Below are 15488 nucleotides of genomic sequence, written 5' to 3'. Positions count from 1 at the left end.
CTGCCTGACAGCTGGTGGCACTGATACCTAGTACTTCATGTCCACCCTTCTGCTTTCTCATACTCATCTATCCAGTACTGTATTGCCACTCCCCAGGTCCATTTTTACCTCCAGAAGCAGAGGTTGCACAAATTACTTCCCCTTTTCTCTTTCAGTTAAAGCTCTTCGTGCTAACACTACTGCCAGGACATAGTATCACCAAGAAGACTCCATGAATACCTCCAACAGGGAAAATATCCCAATGGAGTCCTTATAGTAACCGCTTAATACACATATGGATCTTCACTGTTTTGTCATGCCTTTGATTTCCTTTACCTGGGACTAAAATTCCAGTGAATTCTCTAGACCTCTGCTTCTGTACTATCTCAGGACACATTTTTTAGCAAGAAGCTAGCATATCATTAGTCCCAACACAGAGGGCAACCCTACTGCTACTACAATATCCTGATTCCCTCCGCAGGGCTGCCAGTCCCTTGCCAAATCCAGTACTTCCTCTTCCTCTTGGGACAGTCGCATTTCATTTGCTCTGACATTTCTTGCTGCTTCATTATTCCTAGCTCTGTAACAAACATGCCTCTCAGTTCCATTTTTCCTTTACTATCGCTTATGACTACTTACAGTGCCTACACTTTGCTTTCTCCTATTTACACTGATAAATTTGAAACTGAAAATTCTTTTCTATGGGTAATTCTCAGGCTCTCCTTCAGATTGAGTACTCCTTTCAGCACCCTTTCCACGAGCATAGCAGATTTCTGCTTCCAGCTGCATCTGTGTTTGAGTAATCATTTTTATGAGTTCTACCAGACAGGGTTTTATTTGAACAATATATTCTTGAAAGGAAAAACAGATGCTGTAACATCAATCTACTTCAACCATCAGCATTCACTTCAGATGTGTTTTAAGATTCACAGGGATTGTGGATCAATGTAATGAACTGCTCAATAAATAATTACTTTGGCCCAGAGCCTGCTCCTTGTGGTGCTGCCCCTTTCCCAGTGTTTCTGGGAGTAGTTTTGACAGCAGGCCACTTCCAGGCCCATGATGTTGCAATGGTTCTACATCAGGTTACTTAGATTTCTGGGAAGGGACATGTAGCATGGTACCTATAACCAGAACGACTTAATGAGCCCTAATCCCCAGTCCTAGACAAAACTGAGGAGCTCTGGGGAAAAATGAATTGCATTTTTTTCCTGTGATGGCACAACCCACAGCTACACTGCATTTTCATCCAAGAATTCCTCAGACTGGCCAGGAACATTTGCCAACAATCCCCTATTTATTTCTAGCTTTTGGCCCTCTCCCTGCAAATTCAACGCTCACGCTCCTGTCAGACCTCCTGAGCGTGCACAATGCATCTTTTTCTCACAACAGAGGAACTCAAAAGATGGCCTTTACTCACTGTGGAAAAGGCAGCATAGCCCTCTTCTTTACAAACTGTGTCACAGAGCACATGGACACACACAATTCAAAAGCCTCTAAGCTACATTTACAATCAGTTTCATCTGCTTGGCCATTTCTGCTATTGGCAAGAAGCTAGCCCCACGCTACGCCTACATGGCGCTCTGACTGACAGGGTGCCTATTTTTATTTGGGAGCAATCAGGTTATACACAAGAGTTCCCTGGGAAAGCCAACTATTCTCTCTAAAGACCACTAAAGCTTTCTCTCTGGACTTCAGCTACATGGCAAATACCTCACCATGGGTAATTTATATACCTTTTATTTTTCTTGGAGCCATTCCCTTAATACAAGCCAAATATTCCCAAGTGACAGAGTCAATAAGCTTTTACAACTGGGTTACTGATACATGAGGGAATTTTAATATAATTCTGGAGATACTTAAAAAATTAGAATCAAAGATCAGTTCTGCTAATCACAGTTTCTTTTTGCAAATGTTTTAATGCAGAGTTTTACTACAAACACATTGATATTCCCAGCAATTGCTTGCTTTCAAAGAACATGTAGTTAATAGAAACTGATAGGGAATAAAGATAACTTTCAGTCTTTCCTGCTATGTGGAAGCTTAAAAGAGTAAACTCAAATTTTTGTACTAGAACTAGAAATAAAATCTGTGAAAACTTTAAAATGAAGCTACTGAACTTGATACTGGTAAAAAAGGTCAAGCATTTCATCAGTTTACATGACCATCTGATACTATTACATTTTGGTTAACAGTATTTCCCAAAATACAATAAATCAGGTAAGTGATAGATACAGGGGAAAAGACAATTCTCTAGATGATCATTTAAGTTCAAAAAAACCAGCTCCTGAGGGGTCTTTTGCACCTCTGAAAAATGGGGGGATAACTCTCATTTGATAACTTTTTTTTTTTTAAACTAGCTCAACAGAAAAGCTAAAGTGGGAAGGAAAGGCACCATTCCTAAATAGACATTCATACAAGGAACTAGTGCATGTGCCTATTCTTGTAAAAGAGGTATCAAGTGAATAGTAGGTTTAACAGGTATAAACCAAATAAATTTTACTGCTTTAGGGGTAAAAGCCCTGTGCCAAAAATGTCTGTATTCAGATAGAGCTGGGTGTGGAAAGCTTAAAAATGCCATCAGAGAAAGGTTAGGATTTTTGTTTGCTCTTCTAGAAACAAATGAGTTTCTAAAATCCCTCTGTTACATCAATGTGCCTAGCCTGTGGAGATTTTCTTCTTTTGGTTCCATAAAAATCTGTATCTGTATTTTTCTAAATTCCTTGAAAAATCAGTGCTTTTCTTGCTAACCTCAGACAGCCCTCCCTAACCAGCTATAATTGCTGAAAAGGCAATAGAGGGTTTAAACAATTATGATGTACTTAAATTCTTTGTGCTTCTTCCTCAAGACCAACGGCCTATGAAATCAGACCAATATAAATTGCTGTTACTGACCAGGCTTTATTGGTCTGTTCTTGTGCTCTTTAGACACATCATTATCTTGCCTGAGGTTACAGCTTTGTACTATGCTTGCAGTTCAAACTGACAGCCAGAAGCTCCATAGCGACAATTCAAATTATTACCACAAAAATCCTCAACATCCTTACCAAGTGATCTTTATGACGCAGATTACAGAAGCTGTGGAGAGGGTAAGCAATTGTTCTGAGGTAGTTCCTATGGAGATGTTGTTACTGAAAAGCTTCTTGGTAATCAGAGCAGACAAGGGCAACCATATTTTATATGAGATAGTAGCAATGCATATTATTCTATGACCTTAAAAAAAGGTCCCTGCTGTTTTACTAGACAAATTAAAGTCCATGCTGTAGCGAAAGCAGCAAGTCTGCAAAATCAACTTTTCCCTCTTACAAAATAAGCGCCTGCTAACACAAAAGAGACATCCCCTTTTCTTATGAAGCACCTGCGCTTTCACTTGTAATGGGGTTCTTGTGACTTGTCGACACTTTTTCCAGCACATGGATTATGCCACTTACCAACCTGAGGAGCGGGTCTGTTTTGAACATTGTCTTATGAAGCCTGAATATTCTGGCCCAGTCCTCGCCTGATGCAGTGTGGAATGGCTCCTCAGATGTCCTACTCTGGATCTGGTAGGATGTGTTCCAACACATGCATTTTCAATTATTTCACCTTGTTCAATACAGTTACATATTTCTTCATGGTTCAGTGTTAACCACATCCTACTTTTGAACTTCATCATTGCTCTCTTCTGCCCTTAATGCCTTCTGCCCTGTCTCTAAGTTCAGGCTCCTGTCATCAGCCTTGGAAGATTCAGGGGGTCAATTTCTTTCCATTAAATAATTATCTCACTATTTCAATAGCATGTGGTTTTGGAGTAAACTTAATAGTATTAATTACTGAAAGATGACATTATTTTGATGCTTAATTATAGCTCTCAGGAGATCCTTTAAAAATAACAAAATAAAAAACATCAGCAAAACATCATCCATAAAAAATTATAAAACATTTTACTCTTATTTTCAATTTGACCCCACCATCAAAGATGCAGAAGAAAATGAAGCAGCTGGTTGTCACTTGCAGTATCTATCCGCTTTCACTTTTGCTCTCCTACAGGGAAAAGAGTAATGAAACTAGGTTTAGATTAAGACCAAATATGATTAGCCCTGGGTGTTTCATCTGCCATTACAGCGCTAAGGAAGCACTGAAAGCAATTTTAAACTTTACTTCAAAGCACATACAGAAGCCGAACAACACTTTGGATCTGTGAATTAACCCTGTCTTCTTAAGGAGCTAGAACTGCAATGTCTGCAGTTAACCTTGTCTTTCCCTTCAAATCATTATGAATTGCGTTTGGTTGACTCCGAGGAATGCAATTCAGATTGAGTGTGATTTGAAACTGACACTCAACCTGTGATGGCCCAGGACTGTCCTCACATCACTTGCAGTTGTCAGAAATAGTCTTTTGCATTCCATCCACTGAATTAATGCAAGTATTTATAATGTATACCAATACAAAATGTTTTAAAAAGTCAAGATAATTTCTATAGTCTCAGCTCAAGTAGAAAAAAAAAATTATTCCCACTAGGTAACATGAAGACTGTGCTTAATAAATGCTCCTTCCCTTTAAAATGCGGCTTTCCCCTCTTCAAAATGTTCTGGTACCATAGGTATTGAAAATGTTAAAAATTAGCTGAATTTTTGTGATTAAAAAGATTCATCCCTCAACTCCTCTGTACTAAACACACTGAACAACCTAGCTAAAGACCTCCAAAAGAATTAATTTCTGGGTAAATTCAAACCTGCAAACTTCAGCTAAAGAAGTGAAAATTCAGAACGACAACAACAAAGAAAAGCCAACCCCAGAACTCAGGCAGAACACTGACCAGAGAGGAAATGCTCAACATCCCACACCCTTGAAGTCTAGCTTTCTGTTGTACCCCAAGTCCATCTCCCAATAGTTTTTAAATCAGTACATTATTTCTTGTACTATGAAGTACCTGTCAAGAAGCATTTCATGAAAAGTGCCTTCTTTCCTGGCTTTTCTGAGGGCTTTTGTGTCTTCTTTGCTTATTTTAAGCTTTTTGTCTTGAAAACTTTGGAATTTCTTTCTGTAAGGATGGGAAAAAAATGTAAGAAGTGTAAGTTCTTTGAAGTTTTGTGTTCCAATAAAACAACAGCTGTGGTAAGAATCTTAAACTTCTATTACATAGTAGACAACTGGCCTAGTAAATCCAGCAAACCATCACAGTATCCAATATTGCACTAAGACATCTGTAGGTGAAAACTATTCAGGTTTTTTTGGCAGTATAAGTGGGAATGAGCCCTACACGATTAGCACGATGCGATTACAAGTTCTAAAGAGCCTTTTCTTCAAATACTAGCATGACAAGTCAGGGAGTGAAAGTGTACTGGTGTACGTGGCAAGGTGCTGGTAGCAGGGGAGCTGCAGAGATGGGCTCTGTGAGAAGAGGCCAGGGACATAGCTGGCTCCACAACGAACCCACTGCAGGACACATCCAAGTCCACCAGCAAAGCTGGTGGCACCTCTGTGAAAACATATTTAAGAAAAGGCAAAATGCCACACAGGCAGAGGAGAAGGGGGGGTGGGGTGCGGGGTGTGGAGAAAAAGAGTGCGAAATGGCAGTATGAACACCAAGGCCCAAGAAAGAAAGGAAGGAGGTGCTTCAGGCGCTGGAGCGGCTATTCCCTTCCAGCCCGTGGAGAGGACCATGCCAGAAACAGGGAAAAAGTGCGAGAGGAAAGGAGTGGCAGAGAGAAACCACTGTGTATTGACCCATAGCTCCACGCTGCCTGGGGAAGCAGGTAGAGGCATCCAGAGTGAAGCTGAGCTTGGGAGATGGGGGAAGGAAAGGTGGTGGTTTTAATTTTTGGTCTTTGTCACTGCCCAAATCTACTTTAATTGGCAATAAATTCAATTCATTTTCCACAAGTTGAGTCTGTTTTGCCTGTGATGGTAACTGGAACACAATCTCCCTGTCTTTATCTCAACCCATAAGCTTTCTCACCCTATTTTCTTCCCTCGTCCTGCTGAGGGGAAAGCAAGTGAAAGGCTGGGTGGGAGTGTGGCCCTTCCACCGAAGGCGGCCCCAAAGAGAAGCGAAAAAGGTACTTGAGCCTGTTAACAGCTCTAAACTACATACACATAATTGATTTCACACTGCTTAACATTTCCTTTGTCTTCTTGTGGAACATCATCTTTCTTCTTAGCTTCTCTTTCAGCACAAGTACGAATCTAGTCATTGAGAGAAAAAAAACAAAACAAAGCTAAAAAACCCAGAAAACATCTATGTTTTTAAAACCAGAAGTTACAGGTTAAAGATGACAACATATCCTTCATAACAGAACAAGAGCCACGGTGACTTTTTAAGTTCACAGGTTTCAATTGTTTAATTTGCAACCAGAGACAACTGCAATAAAAGCAGGAGCTGCCTGAAGTACAGGAAATACTAAGTGTAATCCTTGATACTACTGTAAGACAGTCACCTTCATCTCAAAGAAGCACTGTTACAGTTCTTAGTTTTAGCCAGGGTAAAATGCCTTTTTCAGAGGCTTAAAAATATTATTGCTCTGACTAGTAGGCACCTATCTCTATTTGGAGGCACACATGTATTTTCCACGTCCAGCTGAAGCCAAGGTAGTCTTCTTACACTCTCCTACTTAAAAGATCTCCCCTTCTGCATCATTCTGGTAAACCCTTCTCTGTCCCTGCTTCGGTCATAATTAATCTCTCTTGTAGGGAGCTGTTCAAAACTATCTGGAACATCATATAGACTGTCTTACCCCCCAATGTCTTGCCCTTCTTTAGTGGTAAAATATCTTCCTATCTCTACTGGAAGTATCAGTTTATGCAGCCCTGGAGCTCACTTAAATTTCTTGCGGCCAAATCACTTGACAGCTTCTAGAAAATGATTATAACTATATTAACAGTAAATTGTAGCACACAGACACCTGGTTGTTTGAATACCTATGTCAATCCTGTATTAATGGTAGAAGTTATAGATTACCTTTATCATTTCTTCTTCCCCTGCAGTTTTGCTTTTGGCTTCTATGTCTCCCTCTTCATTACATCTAACAAAACGGCTATTTGCTGCTAGTAATGCCATTTTCTTCTGCAGAAATAATATCACATACTGTTAGTATAAACAGTTTGCATATAGTCCTTGATTCATAACATTTATCCTCTACAATACACCAGAAAACTCTGCAAATGCATTTTATTCTTTTATACATAGACACTTCAATAACTAGCCAGCAGACTTGCTGGCTCCTTCATTCTTAAGATGCTTATAGCTGACAAAACGCAGTAACTCGAAGTATTTTAAGAACTTCCAAATATGGAATTGCAGTTGGGAAAATGAAGATTAAAAGTTACAATATGGAAGAAATTGGAAAAGGCTTTTACTGAAGAGACAAAGAACATCAATATAGACTAGCTCAAAATACAGTCAAACGCTGGGAACACATCAGTTATTCAAAGAGCTTACATCTTGGAAGACAGGTTCCCATTGCTCTCTTGATCCTATTGCATCTGAACGCCCAACAACAAGTCCATCTGAATTTATACCAAGGTATTTGCCATAACCAGACTTCAGAGCAATCCTCAAAGAGAAAATGCAGGAAAACAATACAGAATGCTTTTAATTCAAGGAATTCACAATATCCAATGCATCACAAACATATTATTAGTAGACAATGTATTTCAAGAGACTATTAAAACATGTATTCACACCAGAAACAAAGATAACAAGTATCAAAACTTGTAACATCGATACAGTCATTACCTTGTATCAGACAACTTTACTGCTGTAAACTGTTCAGGAGGACTAGGGCCTTCATCATCTGAAAAATGAGTTTTCCATTAGTTAAGTATGAAAGTGTTAAAACCACAATATATTAACCTGTTAATACTGCAGTTTCAAACAAGCTGAAGAATTAAACAATGGCTATTGCTAAATACTACGGAGAGGTGCACTACTTTATTTCTTTTAAAATTCCTTTTTGAATATTCACTCTTAAACCCAAAACAATGCAGGTGCTTCTTTATGTTCATATATTTGGAGTGCTTAAAACAAGACACACACACACAAAAATCCTTGTGTGAAGAAGTTTAGAGTTTAAAATGTTTTGTAATTCTTCAGGTGGCTTTGAAAACCTTATTCTCCTTTTAATGTTATTTTTTCCATAAGAAAATGTATTACGGTTCGGCTATGGTAACATAACTCAGTATCCTAAAAGCTACTACCCCCTCCATCCCTCAAGACCAAAATGAGATAATATTGCCATCGTTGCCTTGATCTCACCCTGGAGGTGAAACACACCATCAGGGTTCTGGAACAGTCCTTGTCTGACTGCTGGCTCTCAAATCCAAAGCAAGGACAAGCTAATTATCCTGCCACGTTAGTAAGCCACTTGTGCAGCAACAAAACAAGTATATTGAGATGAGAACACAGCAATAAACCTTGAAAACTCATCTGCCTTGAGTTTCACTCTTCAACTAACACCATAAAGATTTTATAGGATTTAATAAAAGTTACACAGCTTTTTACCCAGTAAGTGCCGTGCCCTTTAACAGGTGATCCTCTCCAATGCGGTCAAATTTACGGTACACATAAACCACCCAGAAACTGGGTAAGTGAAACTGATGGGGAGTCATTAGGTTTAAGTCATCTGCATGCTACAGCTAGGATTACTGCATTATCTGTAATAAACTGCTTTTAGCTGTAAAACCGCTTGCTTTTAAGTGATGCTACAGTTACGCTTTTATGCCTTTCATTACTAACACTCCTTATTTCCAAATGTCCTCAAACAAACCTTTATGTGGTGCTCCAAGTGTAAACAAGCCATTGTCGAGGGCATGGATATAAGCTCCTTTATCCATTTCAATAGCTATAGTTCCTGTAATTTCACCGAAATTACTGATAGCCCACCAGTTTCCTAAAATACAAAATCATGACAGTTAAAGTAATTACAACTTCTGATTACAGTAGTTCAAGAGACAGTATTTCTGTGTCTTTGCCAAGATTTGAAATTCTAAAGCTACAATTGCTATTGGTCTCTCAAGATCTTTGTCCATTATTTTATAGTACAAAGCCAGCTTAATGGTATTGCTGAATCAGAAGGTCCTGCTGTTCTGCGCCCTCCACCCCGCCATCCCTAGTTACAGGCTCCTGTGCTTCATCCTTTCTTTGTGTTAGTTCACAGAGCAAGTTGATCCATTCAGCTGGTACAGCAAAGATACACCTTGCAAGGAAGGTTTAGCATCTTTTTTTTCCTCTGGACCAGCCTCCTGCATTTTTAGGCTTGTATCCGATTATTAGATTCTCCGACACAACAGAAACAGACAAACTATCTCATCTTGCTGTGAAGTTGCTTCATGTGAGCTGTAATCCTTAGACTTCAGTTGTTCAAGCCAACCTGTCTTTGAACATTTGGGCCCCACAGACTTCTACCAAAGTTAAAGGTAGCCCTACCCATGCACATGAATTAGAATTATGACATTTGTTATTTTTTAAACAGTAAAATTGTCTCCTGGTATATTGTCTTACAAATATTTTCTACCTGATTAAGATAACAACTATTTCTAGTTAACCTGAATACGATGTCTTTTTTCCCCACATGGTAAATTTGGCAAGTCAATCTGCCCTGAGCAGAAATAATCTTCCCCTATGTTTATACAACATATGGAGCTAATTGTCTTGCCCTATACAGTCAGGGCTCACAGATCCATGGATGAAGTTCCCAAATCTCTTACACTTTTTTGAAATCTGGCTAAACTAAGGAATATAAAACATCTGTAACATTCTTCTAGTTTAAGACACACAGCCTATTTTCTCATTTATCCTAATTTGTTTTAACACAGGAACAAGAATGACTTCCCCTTGCACTGCTTTAGCTTATGCCTATATACACATAATAGAAAATGACATTTATCCAGTAATGTGCACTGTGCTACAGTATACATCTGTATCTCTCATGACTTCGTGGTGATATTTCAGCTGTTTCGGTTTGTGAAGTTGAACTGTGATCAATCAAGAACATCACAGTGCTGAAGGGCAACAGTCTGTCAAGTTACTGCTCATGACCATACATACTGTGAACCATTTTAAGAAAAAGGAAAAAGTAAAGTTATATTTTGTTACTGGTTAGTGTCTGTGTCTTCAGTTTCGATTAACGGTAGCAAATTTATAACATGAACACAGCAGCCAAGCAAATACATCAAATTAAAAACAAATAAACTAACCAAGACACTTTTCCTTTTGAAAGGATTGAAGGTTTGACTGAACTAAAGAAGTGAGTCAGAAAGTACCTAGTGGCAGAGTAAGAACAGAAAGCAGAGGGAATCCAACCACTAATTTTCAAAGTGATATTAACAAATAACATATGTTATTTACATAGAAATGCATTCATTAAATAACAGCATTAGAGTCCTAAAGTCTCTTCTGCTGAAGCAAATACTGCTAGGAAAAAGAAAAAAACACAACCTAAAAACCCCAGAAGAGATCCAAGCAGATAAGCAGCTTGAGACGGTATAAAAATAATAGCTAAAAAGGTAAGTGGAAAATCCATCCCACTGGTGTCAGAAGTTCCATTTGGAGTCTACGAAGATCCCAACAAACAAATAACGTGTTGTGAGAAACAGTTATAAACCTCTATGGGGACTGCACTTTGTTTACAACGATCTCTTCAACTTCTGCCATCCCCCCCAGTTCCCACACTACCACGGAATCCGTGGAAAGCAGCTCACCAACGATATCAAGTTGCTCTGCCACATCCTCTTCCCTTTTCCTTTTCTTCGCCTTGTGCTTCTTCTTGCTGCAAAGGGAGACGCAAAGCAGTAAGGACGTGCCTGCGTCCCGCCCCGCCCCAGCGAGCTCTCCCACACGGCCTCGCCCCCGAGCCCTACAGGAACGGGTCGCTGACGCCGGCTGGCGGCGAGGGGCTCACCACCCGAAACCCCCTGCCCCGGCCGGCCTGCCCAGCCGTACCCGCAGCCGGAGGGGCGGCCGGGCCCGGCCTCACCCCGGCCCAGCCTCCCAAGCGACCCCATGGCAACGGGGGAGCCCAGCTGGGCCCGGAACGAGCCACCGCCGAGCTGGCGGCGCGGCGGCCGCAGCAGGGAGCCCGGGGCGGGGCGGCGGGCAGCCCGCTCCTCACCTTTTCTCTTTCGCCCCTTTGAGGACGAGCTTGGTGGATTTAACGCAGGAATACTCCGCCATGTCGGGCTACGGCGACCGCGGAAGGACACACCAGGACACACCAGCACCCGCCGCCCCCCGCCGCCCAGCGGCCGGAAGCGGTACAGCACCAATCTGCGCCCGCGCTCGCGCCGCTGTTTGCTGCGCATGCGCTGTGGGCAGGGCCAGCGCGGCAGAGGCAGGTCCGCGTTCGCTCGTCGCACCTAGCGGGCAGCGGACACAGAATTTGAGGGGAGAAATAAAACAAGGAAAGTTTTAAATTCCGCGTACAAGCGTGTTCCCCTGCACCTTCCCTTTCGAAGTCTGGCTTGGCTCCACCGGTTGCTCTAGCACCTTGCAGGACCGCAGGCCCCTAGTGCTAAGGAAGAGCCTCTAGCTGCATCTCCCGTGTGCAGTAGCAGCCTGTTCGTGTGTGTATTTAAAAGCATGTCTAATGGACACACGGCCGAGCCCTGGGGCCTGTGCCCTCTGCCAAGTGGTGGCAGTGGTGGCCGCGAGGGTGGCGTGGCACGAGGGCTGGGCACCAGGCCCTGCTGCTGAAGCAGGAACAAAAGCTTCAAGGGAAGCCCATGAAGACAAGTCGGGGAAATGAAGCTGTAAGTCACCAAGTGCATCAAACTAGGGGCAAAATGAATTTTATGACAATTTTTCCTATCCTGTTAGCCGCTTGGTATTCCACAGGGTAAAGTTTACCTCTGGCTTTCCCCTAGGAGTGTAACCACCTTTCTCTCATACACTTAACGTACCGCCTTCTCAACAGGTACCACTACTCTTTCTTTGGGGAATGGCTTTACTAGTGCATGTGTGATTAGACTCACAGTTAAAGCAGTAATTTCTGTTTAGTCTGTTGTTTCTACTTCAGAGTTACGGAAGGTGTTTTGCATCTAAAAGGTTGTCTGCTGATTATATTAGCTGGTTAAATGAAAGGTACTTTCCCTATCAAATCTTGTCTTACATGTACACATACAGAGATGCTTGCATTGGATGGCTTCCATTTGGTTTCTGATTTCATTACATATCTATGCTTGCAAGTTCTCAGCACCTCAAAGGCATCTTGTACAAGTAAGAAATGAAAGCCTTATACGTGGTTATGTCAAGGCCTTTAAAATCGCAGAAGTTATGGTGAAGTGACAAAACTCTGCATGTGTAATGTCTCTGTGAATGACCCTGGGGTTTGTGGATGACTGCAGGTGTCTTTCTTTCACAGATACTTTGGCTGGACCCAGGACCCAGTTCTTACCAAAATGTTTTCAATTTCTATTTACATTCCTAACATGACTAACCCCATATTTTTATCTGTGAAGTTGGAGCGGTTACACCTGCCACATAAAATTAAAGCAACAGTAATGGACTTTCAGGAGTTTTTGGCAAGTCCCCCATTTTGGAGCTTTGGTGAGAAGGTGGTTGGGAGGAGGCATGGGCTTGTCAGCAAAAGCAATTCTTGAATCAAGCTGCTGGTGTGTGTAAGCTCAGAATACTTTTTTGTGTCTCTGGCATGCTGGTTTCCTGCCGGTGTCTTCGTCTCTTGCAGTTTGTCAGTGAAAGACAGTCGTCTCTTTGATCAGTGTTTGGGAAGTGGATAACTTGAAGCAGTATGTTGCTGTAGTAGCTAGTATGTGACTTTATTGATTTATTGACTTACTAGTCCCAGGAACTTGGTGTCTTGCAGTTAGTTCTTCTAGTAAAAGCTGAAAAAAATAGGCAGTACAGAAAGCTGCAGGCAATGATGGACAGCTTGCTGACCACTTCTGTCATCTGCATGAAGCTGCAATCAGGGAAGTATTGCGTCAGCAAAGTCTTGGATCCAGTCAGGATGTGAGGGTCCCGCAGATCTTACTGTATGTGGAGGACCAGAAAAGATCCAGATTTCTGAATACAAGATTGAAGTACCTAGCCAGGCTACTAGCAATCCATCTGTTGATTTCAACCTCACCCTCAAGTACGTTCTGTTTTCTGTTCTCATGTTTCTAGAGATTGTTTCCTGACTTCTTCTATAAACCTTTTGATATTGTCTTAGAATTTTACAACCCAGAGTGGAATGGTTGTTCTTTAGTTTGCTTCCTTGGTTTTGGTGGTAGATACAATGCCTTGTTCACTGTTAAAACATCTTAGTCAATATATTAATATTTTGTTCTACATTCTCATGTCTCAAGCCTTTTGGAAATTAATTCAAGCTAACCTCAGCGTCAAGCAATTTTAGGAAATACAGTTATAAGTGTATTTGACTCTCATTTTGTCATTAAATACTTTTTTGCTGGTTTTAAACAGATACACCTATAAGCAGAAATTTTAGTAAAGGGAAAATAAGCAGAAATTTTAGTAAAGGGAAAATGAGAAATGAGAGTGCAATTACGTAAGAATTAGAAGAAAGCACAGAGGAGATGAGTGAGGAAAAAGAATGCCTGTCAGCTTGCTGATCACTTAGCCACCCTTGCATGCTAACTTGGCTCTTCAGTGTGTTGGTTATTTTGGGATTTTATTTTGAGATCTTCTTAGTCTTTGATTCTATGGAGGGGAATTTTTCAGGGGAGGAGTTTTTGGTTGTTTTATTAACTCTAACTTTACAACTTTATTTGTCATAGATCTTATTTTTTTGGCTGTTTAATTGTGTGATCATAGCATTAGTGGGGTATTTGTATACTCTTGTCAAAGCGGGCCAGTATTACACTGATACATCATGACCAGCACTTCGAAGTATGCAAGCACTTGCCTGAGAGATAAGAGGGGAGAGGAAAAGGTCATATTTTAGCATGTTATGAAACAAAGATGCCTTGACCGCTTTTGGTTAACAAGATAAAGCATTTTATAAGACATGTAATAACTTTAAATTTATTAAGAATTATCTAAGTTAAATTGTTGGGTTTTTTTTATTGTTAACTTTTAAAAAACAAAAGCAAGTAAAACTGGTTTGTATTTAAAAATACATGTATTTATATCATATGATGGAAGTGCACAGGCTTTATATTTTGCTATTTGTCCACCAGGTGTTGCTCTATCCACAAAAATAAATGCAGATAAGACACTGGAAAAAAACGAGTGGTTTTATTTTCGTTACAGATCACCCTTACATATCCTGATCCTGGAAAGAATTACACACATGCTTACATTTTTGCATTGGGAGTAGTCCCAGTGAATTCAATCAAGCAACTCATTCTGTGTAAAGTTAAGGACGTTTATAACCTTTTTGGGATGGAGTTGTATCAATTATGTTTTCCATTTTCTTTATTTGCTGTTCTCTTCCCCCCATTATGAAGAGAAAGAGCGAAAGACAAGGACAGAGACCATAAATTTCTAACTTTGAAAGAAATTATTTTTTTCAGACTCCCATAATATAAAATATATTTTCTTGTTAATTAATATAATTTTGTTGAATATTCATGTAGTTTAGGCTTCTTTAATTTAGTGACTCCAGCAACAAACAAGGATCACTACAGCATATACAGAAGAAAATAAAACCTTTTCCCACAGGGCAAAAGTGGTGCCATCGATCAGAAAACTGTATCTAAAATGGTACCACTTTAGAAAAGCTGTTTAAACTCTAATTTGCTAGTTAGTATTTTTGAAATTAAAACATTTCCAAAATGTCCTGGCTATGATTGTTTAAAAAAATACAACTGTTCATTTTCTTTATGGCAATGGAAATAAATAGAGCCTTTGTGTTTGCAAATGTAAAAAACAAATCACTTTTTTAATGACTGGATTTTCCTGCCAGCTTGGAATTTGCCGCATGTGCATTTTATTTTGAATGCCTGAAGAGTGAAATCATTTGCCGTCGCTTATGCAGATGGGGCAGATTGGCTGAGGTGTCATTTGCAAAATGTGCACTTTCGTCATTCAAATTTGAAGGGGATCGTTACAAACAACGTTTCCTATAGACACTCAGGATTGATGAAAGTGGAGAGCTGAGACTGACTGTCCGTGAATATAGCCTAGTGTCGTAAGAGCCTGGACCAAAACTTAGGCGCTAGAGTTTTCTTATGTCTTGTTTATTTATGTTAGGAAATATAAAAATACCTCCCCAAACCAGAGAAACTTGAATTAGCTCTCTTGATAGCAGAGTTGACAGATAGTTTATATGCTCTTTTTTTTTGCTTTCATTTGTAAGTATGAGGCCCTTGTGAAATATTTAAGCTGCTGACTGATGTAGCAGCCAAGATTGATATAGTTTTGTTTACTCATTTACAGAAGGAGTGAAATCTGATGTGAGTTAGAATCAGAGCAACTATATTTTAATTTTTCCCCAGTGGGACAAAGTACATACACTGGAATGTTGTGGTGGTTTCTCATAATGTTCAGCAGCAGTTGTGTGAGAGTGCTGAAGCATCCCCAGAACATGATGGTGCATACCACAGTGACATGACAGATGTAAATAAAAAT

General features: G+C 40.3%; 1 protein-coding gene across 1 annotated transcript; it reads right to left on the bottom strand.

Annotated features, from left to right (window-relative positions):
• Nucleotides 1–1878: 1878 nt before the first annotated feature.
• FRG1 (FSHD region gene 1) lies at nt 1879–11170 on the bottom strand. The gene is made up of 9 exons (XM_086464751.1): nt 11071–11170; nt 10661–10728; nt 8728–8850; nt 7698–7755; nt 7401–7515; nt 6921–7025; nt 6057–6148; nt 4893–5003; nt 1879–4002 (listed from the first exon to the last, which is right to left on the bottom strand). Exons 1-9 carry the CDS (start codon nt 11130–11132, stop codon nt 3966–3968), a joined length of 771 nt encoding a protein of 256 aa, XP_086320877.1. The 5' UTR covers nt 11133–11170; the 3' UTR covers nt 1879–3965.
• Between the last annotated feature and the right edge of the window lie 4318 nt (nt 11171–15488).

Source organism: Leptosomus discolor, chromosome 4 (assembly GCF_034619465.1).
Source record: "Leptosomus discolor isolate bLepDis1 chromosome 4, bLepDis1.hap2, whole genome shotgun sequence".
Lineage (NCBI taxonomy): Eukaryota > Metazoa > Chordata > Aves > Leptosomiformes > Leptosomidae > Leptosomus > Leptosomus discolor.
Note: the sequence above shows the minus strand (reverse complement) of the source record. Positions and strands in the feature narration are given on the sequence as shown.